The 19,285-nt window shown below is 41.5% G+C and overlaps 1 protein-coding gene across 6 annotated transcripts in view; it reads right to left on the reverse strand.

Annotated features, from left to right (window-relative positions):
* LOC138795392 (uncharacterized) overlaps positions 1-19,285 on the reverse strand; it is a 145,471-nt gene that overhangs the window by 24,633 nt on the left and 101,553 nt on the right. For 5 of the 6 annotated variants that reach the window (XM_069974397.1, XM_069974402.1, XM_069974398.1 and 2 more), the window contains 17 exons: positions 18,276-19,226; positions 17,852-17,908; positions 15,977-16,012; positions 15,629-15,670; positions 11,166-14,519; positions 10,475-10,555; positions 9,943-10,178; positions 8,759-9,042; positions 8,385-8,662; positions 6,949-7,550; positions 6,248-6,821; positions 5,965-6,164; positions 5,338-5,718; positions 4,144-4,427; positions 3,601-3,872; positions 2,898-3,020; positions 574-1,551 (listed from right to left, as the gene is read on the reverse strand). In XM_069974397.1, coding sequence (XP_069830498.1) covers positions 574-1,551; positions 2,898-3,020; positions 3,601-3,872; positions 4,144-4,427; positions 5,338-5,718; positions 5,965-6,164; positions 6,248-6,821; positions 6,949-7,550; positions 8,385-8,662; positions 8,759-9,042; positions 9,943-10,178; positions 10,475-10,555; positions 11,166-14,519; positions 15,629-15,670; positions 15,977-16,012; positions 17,852-17,908; positions 18,276-19,226 — 8,733 coding nt within the window. The remainder of the gene's footprint in view (positions 1-573; positions 1,552-2,897; positions 3,021-3,600; positions 3,873-4,143; positions 4,428-5,337; positions 5,719-5,964; positions 6,165-6,247; positions 6,822-6,948; positions 7,551-8,384; positions 8,663-8,758; positions 9,043-9,942; positions 10,179-10,474; positions 10,556-11,165; positions 14,520-15,628; positions 15,671-15,976; positions 16,013-17,851; positions 17,909-18,275; positions 19,227-19,285) is intronic. The other variant, XM_069974400.1, reaches the window with a different exon arrangement.

The raw sequence follows: 19,285 nt of genomic DNA on the forward strand, positions 1-19,285 counted from the left end.
GTTATGGGGGCAGGCAGCGCTTCTAACAGGTGCCCCACTAGTTGTTCAATTCTTCATATTTTTTGTAAATTGAAATTATACAAGGCCGGTTGAGGCCAAGTTCACACACCATCTTCACACTTATTTCATCATGGCGGCCATGATTGTTCAAATTATGGCCGTAATTATAAAATAAAGGCTGTTACTTGGACTCAAAATGACAGCCGTCCTAATAAATAGCCAAAAAAGATGTTGTGTGAACATATCCTAAATGTACAAAGAGGTGACTCATAGTTTTAGCCAGTAAACGTGGGCTGCAACGGTATCGGGTTTGTATTATTACTTCCGTATTAAACAAAGCAATGGATAGACCTGGATGGATCTGGTTTATTTATGATGTCTCAGTAGGACATATGGATATGAGATAACCGCTTATTGTAAGACATTTCAATGTTAAATTAGTAACTTTGACTAATATCCTGCACTATGCTATTATCTGTCTCATAGGTTCATTTAATTGTTAGATTATAGAAATCGTTATTGACTTTCAATTCTCAAAAACCAAGCAAGCTTTTATTAAACAAGGGAACTCACTTTCTGGTGTTCTTGTTGTAGTAGTTGTAGCAGTTGTTGTAGTAGTTGCCGTGGTGGTGGTGGTAGTAGCAGTCCTTGTTGTTGGAGTTGATGTTATTGGAGTTGTTGTTGGTGATGTGGTAGCACTTGTAGTTATAGCAGTGGACGTGGTACTAGTCCTTGGAGTTGTTGTTGGTGATGTGGTGGCACTTGTAGTTGTAGCAGTGGACGTGGTACTAGTCCTTGGAGTTGTTGTTGGTGATGTGGTGGCACTTGTAGTTGTAGCAGTGGACGTGGTACTAGTCCTTGGAGTTGTTGTTGGTGATGTGGTGGCACTTGTAGTTGTAGCAGTGGATGTGGTACTAGTCCTTGTAGTTGTTGGTGATGTGGTGGCACTTGTAGTTGTAGCAGTGGACGTGGTACTAGTCCTTTGAGTTGTTGTTGGTGATGTGGTGGCACTTGAAGTTGTAGCAGTGGACGTGGTACTAGTCGTTGTTGGTGGAGTTGATGTTATTGGAGTTGTTGGTGATGTGGTGGCACTTGTAGTTGTAGCAGTGGACGTGGTACTAGTCCTTTGAGTAGTTGTTGGTGATGTGGTGGCACTTGTAGTTGTAGCAGTGGACGTGGTACTAGTCGTTGTTGGTGGAGTTGATGTTATTGGAGTTGTTGGTGATGTGGTGGCACTTGTAGTTGTAGCAGTGGACGTGGTACTAGTCCTTGGAGTTGTTGGTGATGTGGTGGCACTTGTAGTTGTAGCAGTGGACGTGGTACTAGTCGTTGTTGGTGGAGTTGATGTTATTGGAGTTGTTGGTGATGTGGTGGCACTTGTAGTTGTAGCAGTGGACGTGGTACTAGTCCTTGGAGTTGTTGTTGGTGATGTGGTGGCACTTGTAGTTGTAGCAGTGGACGTGGTACTTGTAGTTGAAATTATTGTTACTGGTTTTGCTGTTGGAGGTTTTGTTGTGGTGCTTCTTACTGGAGTTGTTGGTGTTGTGGTACCTGTAATTGTAGAAGAATATGTGGTTAAAACTGTGGTTGTACCTAAAAACGATAGTATACTGTATTACAAAATGTCTGCTTTTTGGTAGTGTCAGAACTGGGGCAGAGGTAAGCAATGCTATATGCCTTTGCAGCATGATTATTGTTTTACCGGAGTGCTCCTTTAACCTCAACAACATACGATGTAGAAGTATTCCATGGAGGTCTGTGCCTTAACAACACACGACATACAATTACGGCATTATCTGCAGGGGCTCTATGAAGCGAGCTCAAAAGCGGAGCTTGCATCATAGAGGGTGAGTTTCAAGGCTAATCACAGGCCACCGCGATCATGTGGCCGTCCGTCATAAACCCTTTCAATGCCCTCCTGTGACTGTCTGACTGTTTCTCCTGACTTCCAGTGATCTCTTACTTACCTCCGTGCAGTCAGCTTGGTGATCTTCACATAGAGTCTGCCACAGGCAGGCTCTATGTGAAGATCACCAACAACACTGATCAATGCTATGTCCACAGGCAGGCTCTATGTGAAGATCACCAACAACACTGATCAATGCTATGTCCACAGGCAGGCTCTATGTGAAGATCACCAACAACACTGATCAGTGCTATGGCCACAGGCAGGCTCTATGTGAAGATCACCAACAACACTGATCAGTGCTATGGCCACAGGCAGGCTGTATGTAATGATCACAGATAACACTGATCAGTGCTATGGCCACAGGCAGGCTGTATGTAATGATCACAGATAACACTGATCAGTGCTATGGCCACAGGCAGGCTGTATGTAATGATCACAGATAACACTGATCAGTGCTATGGCCACAGGCAGGCTGTATGTAATGATCACAGATAACACTGATCAGTGCTATGCTATGGCCACAGGCAGGCTGTATGTAATGATCACAGATAACACTGATCAATGCTATGTCCACAGGCAGGCTCTATGTAATGATCACAGATAACACTGATCAATGCTATGCTATGGCCACAGGCTGTATGTAATGATCACAGATAACACTGATCAATGCTATGTCCACAGGCAGGCTCTATGTAATGATCACAGATAACACTGATCAATGCTATGCTATGCTATGGCCACAGGCAGGTTCATATTTTAGGGACATTTAAGCCAATGACTAGCTTTACATAAAAGTAAAGTATAAACTTACAGTGGCTTTAACTTAATTGTTGTCTTGTTACAAATTCTATAATCTGCGGGATCGCCATATTAAAAAATCAATTGTTTCGGATACATATGTAATATATGGCAGAAGTGTTCATATTGAACATATACTACAGATAGTATAGCAATATACATCCTCATATTGCAATGACAGCACTCGTACCTGGTCCCTCTGGAGTTGTAGACGCTTTGGTGGATGTTACCGGTGGACGTGAAGTAGTGGTAAGGCTTGTGTGAGGGGGTGCAGTAGATGGCCTAGCTGGAGTTGTTGATGGTCTATTTGGATCTGTAAAACAGTGTATAGCTCACAGACTGAATCCAGTACTAATACTACTAATACCCCTACAGACTGAATACAATCCTGATATGGCCCACCCTATACCCCTACAGACTGAATACAATACTAATACTACCCACCCTATACCCCTACAGACTGAATACAATACTAATACTACCCACCCTATACCCCTACAGACTGAATACAATCCTGATATGGCCCACCCTATACCCCTACAGACTGAATACAATACTAATACTACCCACCCTACACCCCTACAGACTGAATCCAATACTGATATTACCCACCATATACCCCTACAATCCTGATATGACCCTATACCTGGACAGACTGAATACAACACTGATATTACCCACCATACACCTCTACAGACTGAATACAATGCTGATATTACCCACCATATACCCCTACAATCCTGATTATGACCCTATACCCCTAAAGACTGAATACAATACTAATACTACCCACCCTATACCCCTACAGACTGAATCCAATACTGATATTACCCACCATATACCCCTACAATCCTGATATGAACCTATACCTCCTATAAGATTGGGGCTCTTACCACAAATCGTGTTGTTTCTCCAGTCTCCCAGATCCACGCCCAGGGCTTCACACGCTTCCGCATAGCTTGCCAGGACGGTACAAATCAGATCATCATCTCCGCCAGTGACGCACTGATCAAAGATACAACTCTCCAAATACTTGTGGGGACGGAGGACGGCATGGCAGGCGCTGAAGGGTCCGTCACTTTGTCTAATAATCCAACATTTCTGTCTTGCCTCTTCCTCTAGAGAAGGAGGACAGGACGGTGGAGGCGGTGGAGTAGAATCACATCTAAAACATAAATAGAGAATATTTTGCCCGGAGAACGAATGAGAATTAATGACAAAACAAGAGTTGATTATGTGTGTGATGGTGTATATAAGCTACTGTAGTCATAACTCATATATCATAGTACACGGTGTTTGTACTATCTATTACTGTCTATATGAGCTGAAGAATTTATGCAGAATTTGTATTTCTAGATTATAAACAGATGATGTATTTTGTGTCCATTTTCCTAAAATATCTTTCGTTTTATCAATGATCTTGTTGAGCTACTCACGGCCATCCATCATCCGATACTCTCCAGCTGTTTCCAAACTCATTGACGCTAGTTACGATGTTGCCATCAGGTGTCATGAAGTCATCACGGGGGTCGTCATTGTAGGTGCCGCACAGACCGCACAGAGCTCCTTTGTAATATTCCTTCACTCGCACAAACAGTTCGTGGTCACCATTAAACTGAAGTTCAAGGCCAAAGTGTGTAGTGACAGTGACGTGGCGCCCTCTCTGGGTGATGGTTATGTCAGAGACGATGACAGGGAGGATGACCGCTACATTATTAACCTGAAATAAGAAGAATAAGTGATGTACAATGCCCGAGCTCATAAACCTGGGATGTAGGAGACTTCTTTATCCTTAAGGACAGGGCCACTTTGGTCAAGATGATACAAAATGTTTGCAACTTTCATCTAGCAGAACCAGGGTATGTGCACACAACTTTTTTTTTCTGTATTTTTGAATGACCGTCATTTCGGAGGTGAAAATAAGGCCGTATTCGAAAATCCTTGCCGTCCGTCCAAATATACGGCCAAATATAAAAACGTATAAACATAGCCCTAGTAGATTCTACTAGCTGGTGTCTTGTTCTTTGAAGAACATGTTGCAGTCTGTACATAAACCATCCGCTGATACTTATACGTTACAGATTAATTCATCATGTTCTTGATCATTCTATTTAGTGGGTTGTTTGCTGTGGCAGCAGCAGCTCTAGGACCTATACAGACTAGTTATGGGGTCACCTACCAGTGTCCTTCATGTCTTCCTGTGCCCTGACATAAATACATATGAAAGGGCTTCAGGGCTGTATGATATTACTGAATGATATTCTGTCTGTATGATATTACTCAATGATATTTTGTATGTAAGATATTACTGAATGATATTCTGTCTGTATGATATTACTGAATGATATTCTGTCTGTAAGATATTACTGAATGATATTCTGTCTGTATGATATTACTGAATGATATTCTGTCTGTAAGATATTACTGAATGATATTCTGTCTGTATGATATTACTGTATGATATTTTGTCTGTAAGATATTACTGAATGATATTCTGTCTGTATGATATTACTGTATGATATTACTGGATGAGCGAATGATACAATGAGAATACTTACAGCAAGGCCGCAGTCATACAGAACATTAGCAGAAGTTGTAATATAAAGTATACATTTTCTGCAAATACTTACAAGTACAATGTTGGATTTTCCAATGAAGATCTCTATTCCATCGACAGTAAGATTTACAGAATTAATGGCGGTCCAGCTTGGGTTCCCTCTGTGCTCGTTGCGTGTGGTGACACTGAAGCTGTGCGATGTATTGGCACAGGTCTCTGTCACAGTGTAGGTACAAGCTCCCTGGAAGTGATGAAGTGTACCATCAAAGGTAGTGTAATGGGGGTCTCCATAGATGTGGCAGATTGCTGTGCTTGGTGGGTAGCAGCCCAATAATCCATCTTGAACCTTGCAGATTTCATCTTTCCCACAGGACATAGGGGCACAGGACACTGTGTTGTTTCCTTGACAGATACACTGGTTTTCACAGTTACCTTGAATGAACTCTTCCCCTTCCTGTCATTAGAAAACATTAAAATAAGAGGAGATTGGACACAATGTTAGTGTAAAGACCATTATATATATATATATATATTTGTCTTTAATAATAATAAATATATATATATATATATATATATATATATATATACAGTATTAATAAATATATATATATATATATATATATACATACATATATATATATATATATATATATACATATATATAATATTATTATTATTGTTGTTATTATTTTTATTATACCTTGTAATAAATGCCATTGTACAGACATCCGCAGTGTGACTCGGGCACACAAGATCCCCCGCTGATGACATATCCAGGATTGCACTCGCAGCCTTCTGAGCATGGTAAGCTGCAGTTCCCGGTTGGGTGTGGGTTGACGCATGTTGCAGGGCAGGCAGATGCACAGGTGTTGAAGTGACTGTTGACCGGACACTCAGGAGCTAAAATAAGAAAGACTTGTTAATGACAGATTCTCACAAGGTGCTGACCTCAATTTCCATTTCAAGTTTGGGTATATACTCACGACAGAATGTACTGTTTCTCCAGGATATAGAGATACCTTCCTTCTGGCAGGCATCAGCATAGGCGGATAGTAGACTACACAAGGTGTCTGGATGTCCGTTCAGCGCGCACATATCAAATATGCAGCTTTCGAAGAATCCCCCAGGACTGATAACGGAATTGCAAGCATAGAAAGGACCATCTTTACTTATAAGAAGACCACAAAATGCGTCACTTCTGTAGAGTTCATCGTCCTCTGGTTTACATGATGGTGGTGGTGAAGGTTCTGGGTCACCGGGATTACAGAGCGGATCATCATCTTCTACTATCCAGCTGTGGCCTAGTTGTTCAGAGTTTGCGGCTTGCTGTCCATTGGGCATCATATAATCGTCTGGTCTGCGACCATTAAAATTCCCGCACATTCCACAGGTTAGGCCTGAGAAATTGCTGGGAAGTTTCACCTCTACAAAGGTGTCTACGTCATATGAGACGGTCAACTTAAAATCAGTCTGGAGGCTGACATATTTTCCAGTCCAAGTGACAGTCACTGCTCCTCCAACTAACGTGGCTGGAAGGGTGGTCCAGACGCCATTGACCTGGGAATAAACAGCAAAGAACACTCTAAGCTCCGAGCTGAAGAACGTCCTCCTTTATAAATATCATTTCAGAAATCCAAGCTACAGAATCACTAAATCATTAGAATAATTTAATAGAGCTTCTCACCAAAACCCGATCCTTTTCCGTTTTCATCATTTGAACTTTTTGCCCGTAAACTTCAGTGAGGACGTGCTTCACGAATGACACAGAAGGATCCCCGCGATGTTCATTTTTCGCCTCAATGTTGAAATACTGTGCTGATGAAGAATTGTTGCAGAGCTTTGCAAGAGTGTAGGTGCACAGCCCCATGAAGTCGTGGTTGAGTCTATCGAAGGTGTCATAGTGAGGGTCATTATGGACACGACAAACCCCATAGGTGAAGTAGTGGCAGCCGGGTACTCCATTGGTAATTCCACAATACTGGTTGCTGGGGCAAGAATCACTTTCACATACTAAACCACTTCCAGCTGAAGGGCATCTGCACTTGGTAGAACAAGTATCATCCGTCCAGAACTCAGAGCCTACAGGATAATACTTATCATCATCGTCCCAGCATCCACACTTATCATCTGGAACACACTTGTTGCCATAAAGGATGTAACCAGCATCACATATACAGGATTCAGTACAGGGAAGAGTACAGGTAGATGGGGCAGCGGGGTGGACACATGTAGCCGGACAGGCCGTCCCGCAGTGATTGAAGTGACTGTTCGGAGGACATTCTAGTGCTGCAAATCAACAGAGAACACGTAAATCTTTATATAGAGACATTTATATAAAATATAAAACAAAGTAAAGTGATGAAGCTTAAGACTTGCTCATTGCAATGGAGTAAGTAACGTTATTTAACTCTAAAAACAGCTCGGTAACGTGTTCCTGACATTTCTACATAACCTTCTGACATCTCACACGGACGGGTTTAAATTAGTCGAGACACGAACTGGAGAGAATGGAACGGCTGCACATCCCATCTATGGCTGATACTAATGCCGCTAGGCCTATATTAAAAATCAACACCAGAGTGTCTGTATATGAATTGATCAAGCCATATTGCCCCGTGTACCACCGCGCAGGTCCTCTGGTCCACACGGGTCCCTACGCTAACTCCACACTGCTTAAATTAGTCGAGGCCTCGGCAGCTCGAGTCCAATCATTCCACATTTATATACCGGTAGCTAAAACATTGAATGCCGCCCTAGGGAGTCCGGAAACAAATGATTCAGTCTATCCAACTTGTATCTAACATCTTCAGCCACTGGTATTTAAATGCCGAATGATTGGACTCGAGCTGCTCCAGTTGTGCTTATTCCTTCTCATCACTCTCCGCATCCGCGCTCCGGATAAGTCTATGACTAGTGTGAAGGGTTAGATCCAAGCAAACAACGTCCGCTTCTTAATACACTGTGTGCACTGTGCTGTAGTCATTCCATTGATGTCAATGCATTACACTGAGGTATATTAAAACATGGTAATGACGGAAGTTATTTTAAAAAGAAAAAATGGATGCCTTTTCTCCTTTCTTTTTTTTTACTTAATAATAGTAAAAGGCAGAATCTACTTACGACAGAAAGTGTCATTTCTCCATGATTCAATAGTAACATTATTAGACTGGCAGGATTCCGCATAAGCCTGAAGACTATCACACAAAACGTCCTTATCCAGCTTGGTTTCACACAAGTCATATACACAGTTCTCAAAGTATACGCGAGGGTCTATAACATTATGGCAGTTCTTGAATGGTCCATTCTTGTCCGTGATGATTCCGCAGAAGCCACCGCTGACAATAGCGTCTCTCTCATCATTCGTGCAGTTAGGTTCATGGTCAGCTCCTGGGGTACATCTATAAAAGGACCAATGCATAGAAGTTATTGTACCGGAAGACATTGTATACTAATAGATTTATATGCTGAACCAGGATGAAGACATAAAGCGTTACCTTGTGTCATTATCAACTTGCCAACTGTTTCCGAGACTGGTTGAATTTGGTTCCAATACCCCATCTGGATTTAAGAAATCATCCGTAGCATTGCCATTAAAGTTTCCACAAAGTCCGCAGACTTTACCAGAGTAGTTTCCTGGGATAGTAACTTGGACTTTGTGGTTTCCGTCAAACTTCACTTTCAATCCGAAGCCTGTGGTCACCACTACATTGGAGCCGCTGATAAATACATCGACATCGGGCGTCAGGTAAAGCGGCGGTTTTACAGTATTCCCATTAAGCTGCAAAAATATCAATATTTTATAAATATATTTAATAGTTAATGATATATAAAAGACTAACAACGTTGTTGGCTAGGTTCACACACACATTCGTCTTTTTGAGGCCAAATAACATCTGTTATTTTGAAATGACGTCCTGACGCTATTTAAACTCAAAATGATCAACGCCCAAAAAGACAGTCGTCAAATGGCCAAAAAACGTCAGTGTGTGAACCTAGCCTTTATGTGTATTGGGAAGTAAATCTTTTTTATGTGTTTTCATATAAATATATATATATATATATATATATATATATATATATATATTAAATCAGTCAGCTAAAGAAAAGTTTAATTTAATTTTAAAAAGTGTCAAATCTGAATGCAATAATAATATTTAAAATTCTGCAAAGGGAAAACTATGACATGTCTGAGAGGTAATATGACTGACTGCTTTTATGTGCTTTTATGACCTTTTAAAAATGTAAAGATGTTTGCTGTTTACTCCTTAAAGCTTATGTAAGTAACACTGGTGCTACACAAGTAACTCCTTTTGTATCTCAGCCAATAAAATAACAACATAAGCCTTAGTAGAACGCCCGCCCCCCAGGAGATATATATATATATATATATATATATATATATATATATATATATATATATACTGCCTTCCATCTTTGAATAAAGGTCTACTTTGAGGATGCAACGTGTCTCTGTAATTCTTCTGTGTGCATGATAAACTTTTAGATTCTAATTTGGAGGAGAAAGCCAATGGGAAAGCACTGTTGGATGGCATCCACCTCAATACAATCTATTAAGTTCCACTGGTAGAACTAAAATTACAATTACTTAAAATACACCATGATAACTTTTTTTTATATTGCTTTAAATCATAACATCTAAAAACCATTCAGAACTGACCTTGACGACTCTGTTTTTCTCCAGAGTAATCTTGTATTCATAGACATATACATTGACATATTTGACATATGACACTTTGGTGTTGCCGCTCCTGTGCTCATTTGCTGCCTCCACATTGAAGTCTGTTAGATTTCCCTCACAGAGTTTGGAGAGAGTGTACGTGCAGGTGCCCATGAAATGGTGAACCTGGTTATCATACGTGTAATAATGTGGATCACCACTAACTTCACAAATACCTGAAAAAAACAAAAAAAAACATTAGTTTTTAATATAAGGCTATGTTCACACACGGTAAAATGATATCACAATATGGTCATAACAGTGAGTGAAATTGTTGAGATTAGTTTTGATTGCGTGTGTGTGGTTGCATGAAGAATAAGCAGATGCATTATACGATGTAATAAGCCCTACAGACTATGTCTAAGGTCAGAGCTCCAGTAAAACACCAATACAAGCCATTGCGATATTGTGGCAATAATACAACATGTATGCACAAAATATTTCTATGTAATAAAGACGCACAGGAACTTACCAAGATCTGGCGGTACAAGTGGTGTTGTGGTTGTTGTTGTGATAGTTGTCGTTATTGTCGTTGTTGTTGTTGGTGTAGAACCTGAAAGGAAAACAGCCGTCATTGATTTTAGGTTTATACATGTTTATAGGGAGATTTCACACTGAAATAAGAGGAGATGCAATTAAAGAACTAAACATGCAGCAATGTAACAAGAAAAAAACTATGAAATTACATTTTATGAGGTCACTTGTGGACGTCTCCCCATTCATGCTATGAAAACAGCACAGATGCAGCGCTCACAGTACTAATATAATAAGATATATATAAACAAAGAGACGGAAAAGAGATGTGTGATATTTTATTGAGATCTGTTTGTTGGCTTAGACACAGAGTTGTCCTTCTCCTTCGTATTCGCCGGTACTTCTGGATGCTATCGCCTGGTGACTTATACACAGGCTCCTCCAGGCGGCCATGGATTACCCTCCCATCCTTTATTGCTGATCCGCAAAAACGTCTGCAAGATGGATGCATCACTAATGCAAAGCAGATGGTTTCTCCAGGACGTCACTGTTCCGAGATTTATGTATGTAAGATGTCGGTAAGTAAGAGCTACCTACTGTACTTGCCATTTTTCTATAATGTGTGATACATTTTAATGGGAGTATTAATGATTGTAACAATAAACATTTTACCGTACGTGAGGACATACCTGAAGGTGCCATCATGGATGTTGGACCTGATACTCTAGCAGTTGTGGAGCTTGAAGCTGTAGAAATTGGGTCTTCACTCTTAGAGACTAAAGTTGAAGCTGCGGTTGATTTAGATGTTAACCCGGAAGTGATAAAACTTGTCATGGTGGGAATTGTTGATGGCGTATCAGAATCTGTTGATGTTCTTGTTGTAGCAGTTGTAGTTCTCCCAGTAATGGGTGGTGCAGTCACTAGAGATTCTGATGTACGGCTTATTGTGGTAGGAAGTGTTGTGTCTGCAGTGCTTTTTGTAGTAGGAGTAATAAAGGTTTCTGGAGTCACTGAGGTTCCCGTCTTTTGAGATGTGGAGCTGGTTAAAGTCTGTAGAGTGGAAGCAGTTGTTGCATCAGAGGTTGTAACAGATGTTCTACCAGGTGTCACACTGACGATAGGTGCCGCAGTGATGGCAGAGGAAGACAATGCAGCATTTGTATTGTCTGAAGTAAGTGTAGTTTGCCCATCTTCAGTGGTAACAAGCGTGGCTTCTGTAGACTCTGTTTTCAATGAAGTAGAAGAACTTGTCCTTGGTGAAGTTGTTCTTGTGGTTCCCAATGTGGAACCTTTTTCTGTTGTTGAAACTGGTTGAGTTGTTTCATGTGAACTATTAATTGACGTCAAAGTAGTTGGTACTTCAGTAATGTCTTGTGTGACTACTGTAGACTTTGTTGTTGCTGTAGAAGTAATTGTTGTTTCAGGGGTGGAGGTAGTTGTTTTCCTGGAAGTTATGAGAGTAGAAAAAGCAGTTGAAACATCTGCTGTAGTGGCAATAGTTGACCCAGATGTCGTTGTTTTTGCAGTTTCTGATGTGGAAGGTATAGTTGATGTTTTAATTGTTGGAGTTGTTGCCCTTGAGGTCAGAGATGATGTGGGCCCAGATGTTGTGGGTTCTTCCTCTTCAGTGGTAACAGGAGTGGTGACTGTAGACTCTGTTTTCAATGAAGTAGAGGAACTTGTTATTGATAAAGTTGTTCTTGTGGTTTCTGGTGTGGAATCTACTTCTGATGTTGATACTTTCTGGGTAGTCGTCTTTGAGATAATAGTGGATGTGGATCTGGTGGTCAAAGTAGTTATTGGTTCTTCTGTGATGTCTTGTGTTATAACTGTAGATTCTGGTTTTGTAGAACGAGTAATTTCTGTTTCAGGAAATGAGGTAGTTGTTCTCCTTGAGGATAGAGTTGATGCGGGCCCAGAAGTTGTGGTTTGTGGCCCTTCAGTAGTAACAGGAGTGGTTTCTGTAGACACTATTGATGAGGTAGAACTTGTTATTGGTGAAGTTGTTCTCGTGGTTTCAAATGTGGATTCTGTTTCTGTTACTGAAACTGGCTGGGTTGTTGTCTTTGAGCCAATAGCGGATGTGGATCTGGATGTTAAAGTAGTAGTTGGTTCTTCAGTAATGTCTTGTGTGACTACTGTAGACTGTGTTGTTGCTGTAGAAGTAATTGTTGTTTCAGGTCGTGAGGTAGTTGTTTTCCTGGAAGTTGTATGAGTAGAAGAAGCAGTTGAAACATCTGCTGTAGTGCCAATAGTTGACCCAGGTGTAGTTGTTTTTTCAGTTTCTGATGTGGAAGGTATTGTTGATGTTTTAATTGTTGGAGTTGTTGCCCTTGAGGTCAGAGATGATGTGGGTCCAGATGTTGTGGGTTCTTCCTCTTCAGTAGAAACAGGAGTGGTTTTTGTAGACTCTACTGATGAGGTAGAAGAACCTGTTTCTGGTGAAGTTGTTCTAGTGGTTTCAAATGTGGATTCTGTTTCTGTTACTGAAACTGGCTGGGTTGTTGTCTTTGAGCTAATAGTCGATGTGGATCTGGATGTTAAAGTAGTAGTTGGTACTTCAGTAATGTCTTGTGTGACTACTGAAGACTTTGTTGTTGCTGTAGAAGTAATTGTTGTTTCAGGGGTGGAGGTAGTTGTTTTCCTGGAAGTTATGAGAGTAGAAGAAGCAGTTGAAACATCTGCTGTAGTGGCAATAGTTGACCCAGATGTCGTTGTTTTTGCTGTTTCTGATGTGGAAGGTATTGTTGATGTTTTAATTGTTGGAGTTGTTGCCCTTGAGGTCAGAGATGATGTGGGCCCAGATGTTGTGGGTTCTTCCTCTTCAGTGGTAACAGGAGTGGTGACTGTAGACTCTGTTTTCAATGAAGTAGAAGAACTTGTTATTAATAAAGTTGTTCTTGTGGTTTCTGGTGTGGAATCTACTTCTGATGTTGATACTTTCTGGGTAGTCGTCTTTGAGATAATAGTGGATGTGGATCTGGTGGTCAAAGTAGTTGTTGGTTCTTCTGTGATGTCTTGTGTTATAACTGTAGATTCTGGTTTTGTAGAACGAGTAATTTCTGTTTCAGGAAATGAGGTAGTTGTTCTCCTTGAGGATAGAGTTGATGCGGGCCCAGAAGTTGTGGTTTGTGGCCCTTCAGTAGTAACAGGAGTGGTTTCTGTAGACACTATTGATGAGGTAGAAGAACCTGTTTGTGGTGAAGTTGTTCTCGTGGTTTCAAATGTGGATTCTGTTTCTGTTACTGAAACTGGCTGGGTTGTTGTCTTTGAGCTAATAGTGGATGTGGATCTGGATGTTAAAGTAGTAGTTGGTTCTTCAGTAATGTCTTGTGTGACTACTGTAGACTGTGTTGTTGCTGTAGAAGTAATTATTGTTTCAGGTCGTGAGGTGGTTGTTTTCCTGGAAGTTGTATGAGTAGAAGAAGCAGTTGAAACATCTGCTGTAGTGCCAATAGTTGACCCAGTTTCTGATGTGGAAGGTATAGTTGATGTTTTAATTATTGGAGTTGTTGTCCTTGATGTCTTAATTGATGCGGGCCCAGATGTTGTGGGCTCTGACTTATCAGTAGTGGTCACTGTAGACACCACTTTTGATGTTGTTCTTGACATTATAGTTAATGAAGATACAGATGTTGTACTTATTGGTCCATCAGTGATAACAGGTGTAAATACTGTAGAATCTGTAGTTCTTGAGGAAGTTCTTATAGTGGTTTCTGATGTTGATGCTGAAAATGTCGGTGTTGTTGTCTTTGAGGTCTTTAAGCTTGTAGCCGATATAGATGTCAGAGTGGTGGCTGGTTCTTGGGTGGTAACTGATGTGGTTAATGCAGACTCTGTTGTTACTGCAGAAGGAGTAACTGGTGTTTCAACTATTGAGGACGTCGCTTGTCTTGAGGTTGCAGTACCATCCCCTGTAGTAGTTTTAGACGTCAAATCCGATTGGGTAGTGCTTGCAGAAAAAGAAGTAGATGAACTTCCAACTGGGTGTCTCGAGGTTGAGGTAATCATGGTTCCTGAAGGCGATCTCGTGGTGTCCAAAGCTGTGATAGTCATTCAGATGTTGCACTTTATTGTTATACTCCAATAAGTAGTTCTAATATGTATTTAAATATGTAAGAATATTATACTAACAGCTAATATGTTGCTTATGTATCTGGTTGGTGGAAGCTATTGTACGTGTGTAAATAAAACTGTGGTTGTTGAATCTAAGAATTATGTTATTTTATAACATTATCCAAATGTGTGTAATATGAAAAATGTTTTTAATATGTAACATTTTAAGTATTTAAGTGCATATAAAGAGATTTAAGAAATTATTAAAATATTTAATAGCCATTAAAATATTTTGCACAATCGATTTTGTCGCAGCTACACAGGAAACTCTCTAAGCCAGAAAAAGATCTTTTTTTTTCTTTTAAAATTCTGTTTAATTGCAGTTTCAATCAGATAGAGAAATGCCTATGTGGCCTTTGTGTTATTCAATCATGAAGTAGTCCAAGCAGTAGACAACAAACAATAAAAAGACCGTATAAAACACAACAAAACACACAATAGCTACATATAATTAATACTGCATATCTGGTGCATACTCCATTTAGATGCAGCAGAGCTGGAAAAAACAATTCAGTTCTCTTACATCTGTAGTATCATAAGTTTATTCGTATTGTTCGGAATTATTTACATGCAAATTCTTTATACATAAAAGAACTAATAATAGGAGTAACAGTATTACCAATGAATATCTGTGAAGAGAATACAGTTATGGCTCTGTTCACACACCCTCAAAATGATGGACGTTTTTATTGGGCGTCTGTCATTAAACAGAAAAGTAATAGCCGGTATTTATCATGAAATGAAGGCCGTCTAATAAAACTGGCCATAATTCTGACGCTGTGTGAACATAGCCTATAGTAGTGAGAATGTGTCGCCCAGACTGGTGATTGTTCTTTAATTAATAACAACAATGACCCATCTGATCTTATATATCAAAACGATATATAATGATTTGTGTTACATTGTTCATAATTAATTGTAATTATAAATGTAACAACACAAATAAGGTCAGATAGTGTCCAATAATTACAGATGTCATTGAAAATGTAAGCGCTACAAGAGCTTCACAAGGATCATTAAGTGAGAAAGTTTTTACCTGTTGTTGTTCGAGAACTTCTAGTTGCAGTTGATGGGATCGCTACAGAAAGAGTAAAAGTCATATTAAAATACTAATAAACAATTTAGTGAGACAAAATCTATTAATCTATCTAACCAATATGTCCTTATTATTCCTGAATGGATTGAAACCAGTGGTTGTCTGGCTCCAGGGGACCACAAGCCCCTCTGCCAGGGTATTCAGAGTCCGGCTCTCCTGCACAGGAGCAACAACTACTAACACAGTTAAGAATATTAAGGAAATATCTAAAGAAAGAATAAGGAAAGAATCTATCAAGTCCGACCTATAATGTCTGTATAAAAAAATATATAAAATGATGATATTTACCTGTTGTTGTGGCGTCTTCAGTTGTTGAGGGGATAACTATAGTAAAAAGCAAAATTAATATTAAAACCTTCTCCTGGACCCTGGAGTGAGACACGTTCTTTTTTGTCTTATTTTTGGTGCTGGATAACAGATTTAGTTATATATGACTCAGGGGTCTGGCTGGGGGGGAGCTGGTGAGAAAACCGCCCGGGTTCTGTCTAACAACAAGCCACCATACCTTGGCCACAACATTTTGACAAAGGGTTAGGGTGCAGAACGGGATTTTTTCTTTGCGGGCTGAGGGTGTGTGTGTGTGGGGGGGGGGGGGGGGGAGCGTTGATTTTGAATCATTAAAAAGCTTTTCACTATTTAACACAATTATAATTATATTTATCATTTAAATTCCACTTGATAAAAGGTTCATTCATAGGGAATCTGTCAGCTGTACTTCCTGTTACAAATTGCTGTCACTGTTAGATGTTGTTGGGTAGAAGAGACGCATGTTACCTTTCATATATCCATCTGTGCTTCCAGGATGTAGAGAAATGCTTCTGTTCTCTGGTACAAAGAGTCAAAGAGGCTTTTCCAAAGTCCTGAAAAGCTGGAAGCTGGCATTCTTCCTCTCCCAAGCGGGGTCAAGGATGGGCGGGGGAGTGAGGAGGTGTTACAGCAGGGTCAGGGATGGGCGGGGGAGTGAGGAGGTGTTACAGTGGGGTCAGGGATGGACGGGGGAGTGAGGAGGTGTTACAGTGGGGTCAGGCATGGGCGGGGGAGTGAGGAGGTGTTACATCAGGGTCAGGGATGGGCGGGGGAGTGAGGAGGTGTTACAGCAGGGTCAGGGATGGGCGGGGGAGTGAGGAGGTGTTACAGTGGGGTCAGGGATGGGCGGGGGAGTGAGGAGGTGTTACAGTGGGGTCAGGGATGGGCGGGGGAGTGAGGAGGTGTTACAGTGGGGTCAGGGATGGGCGGGGGAGTGAGGAGGTGATACAATGGGGTCAGGGATGGGCGGGGGAGTGAGGAGTTGATACAATGGGGTCAGGGATGGGCGGGGGAGTGAGGAGGTGTTACAGTTGGGTCAGGGATGGGCGGGGGATTAAGGAGGTGTTACAGCAGGGTCAGTTATGGGCGGGGGAGTGAGGAGGTGTTACAGCAGGATCAGGGATGGGCGGGGGAGTGAGGAGGTGTTACAGTGGGGTCAGGGATGGGCGGGGGAGTGAGGAGGTGTTACAGTGGAGTCAGGGATGGGCGGGGGAGTGAGGAGGTGTTACAGTGGGGTCAGGGATGGGCGGGGGAGTGAGGAGGTGTTACAGTGGGGTCAGGGATGGGCGGGGGAGTGAGGAGGTGTTACAGTTGGGTCAGGGATGGGCAGGGGATTAAGGAGGTGTTACAGTGGGGTCAGGGATGGGCGGGGGAGTGAGGAGGTGTTACAGTGGGGTCAGGGATGGGCAGGGGAGTGAGGAGGTGTTACAGTGGGGTCAGGGATGGGCGGGGGAGTGAGGAGGTGTTACAGTGGGGTCAGGGATGGGCGGGGGAGTGAGAAGGTGATACAGTGGGGTCAGGGATGGGCGGGGGAGTGAGAAGGTGTCACAGTTGGGTCAGGGATGGGCGGGGGATTAAGGAGGTGTTACAGTAGGGTCAGTTATGGGCGGGGGAGTGAGGAGGTGTTACAGTGGAGTCAGGGATGGGCGGGGGAGTGAGGAGGTGTTACAGCTTGCTGCACTTCAGGAGCTCAGTAAAGCCTCTTTGACTCTTCTTACTACATAATAAAAGCATGTTTGTACATTCTGGAATCACAAAAAGATATGCGAAAGATACCATGTTTCTCCCTAATCTAAAAGCATCTAACAGCGACAGATTCCCTTTCCAACACTTAAAAAAAATATTAGTGCATCGTACCTGATGGCGTTGAGGTTCTTGCAGTGGTGATGGTGGTGGTAGTAGTTGTTGTTTTAACTAAAAGATAAATATTGCTTAAATATTGATTATTTGTTCTTAACATTTTAGTACATTTTGTAAAAAAAAATTCTAATGCCCTCTATCTGTATATAGTAAGAAAACAACAAAAACAGCAAAAGAACTGTGTCAGACTGGAGAGAATACACCACTTCCTGCAGCACATACAGCAGCTGATAAGTACTTGAAGACTGAAGATTGTTTAATAGAAGTAAATTACAAATCTTTATAACTTTCTGAAACCAGTTGATTTAAAAGAAAAACACTCACTGGAGTACCCCTTTAATATGATTGGCAAAGATTTAATAAATACACATACAGTAAATCATATTTTCACCACATGTTTGCAAATATATCCCCCCCTTACCTGAAGATGTTGGAGATTCAGTGACCACTGTAGATGGTTTTTGGCTTGTAGAAGATTCGGTCGGTACAGCAGAAGTAGATAGAGATGTAGAAGATAGAAGTGTAGTTGGAGTAGTGGAGGACTCTGATGTGGATTGGATAGTGGTGGAAGATCTGGCCGTGGATGGAGAAGTGGGGGTAGATGTAGGAGAGAGTGAGGCAGCTGTGGATGTGGCAGTGGGTGGGATAATTGTAGAAGAGGTTGCAGTGGTTGGAATGACTGTAGTAGAAGTCGCAGTGGTTGGAACCATGGTGGTTGAATATGAGGTAGAAGTAGAGGTTTCTGTAGGGGGAAGAGGTGTAGTTGAGGTTGGAGTGGACTGGATAGGGGTGGTAGATACAGTAGTGGATGGTGAAGTGAAGGTAGATGTAGGAGAGGATGAAGTAGTTGCAGTAGTAGTAGGGGTTGATGTGGGTGTGACAGTGGTGGTAGAGGTTGGTGAGGTTGGCATAGTGGATGTAGACGTAGGAATGGATGGAGTGGCAGATGAATAGGATACGGCAGTGGTAGAGGTTGTTGTAGGGGGAAGAGGTGTAGTTGAGGACGGAGGGGACTCAATAGTGGTGGTAGATATAGTAGTAGATGGTGAAGTGAAGGTAGATGTAGGAGAGGATGAAGAACTAGCAGTAGTAGTAGAGGTTGAAGTGGGTGGGAAAGCGGTGGTAGAGGTTGGTGAGGATGGCATAGTGGATGTAGATGTAGGAATGGATGGAGTAGTTGGGGCAGATGTGGACGTGGATGATGTAGTTATAGTAGAGCTTGCAGTGGACGGGATAGGTGTAGTTGAGGTAAAGGTAGTTGGAATAATATGGGTAGAAGCAGATGTGGGGAGGACAGTGGTGCTGGTGCTTAAAGTGGAAGTAAGCCTAGTAGATCTGGCAGATGTAGCAGTGGGGGTTAATATGGTAACACCTATAAATAAACACAGAACATAAACGCTCATTAATACCTCACATATATTTATATATAAT

This window comes from Dendropsophus ebraccatus, chromosome 6, assembly GCF_027789765.1.
Source record: "Dendropsophus ebraccatus isolate aDenEbr1 chromosome 6, aDenEbr1.pat, whole genome shotgun sequence".
Lineage (NCBI taxonomy): Eukaryota > Metazoa > Chordata > Amphibia > Anura > Hylidae > Dendropsophus > Dendropsophus ebraccatus.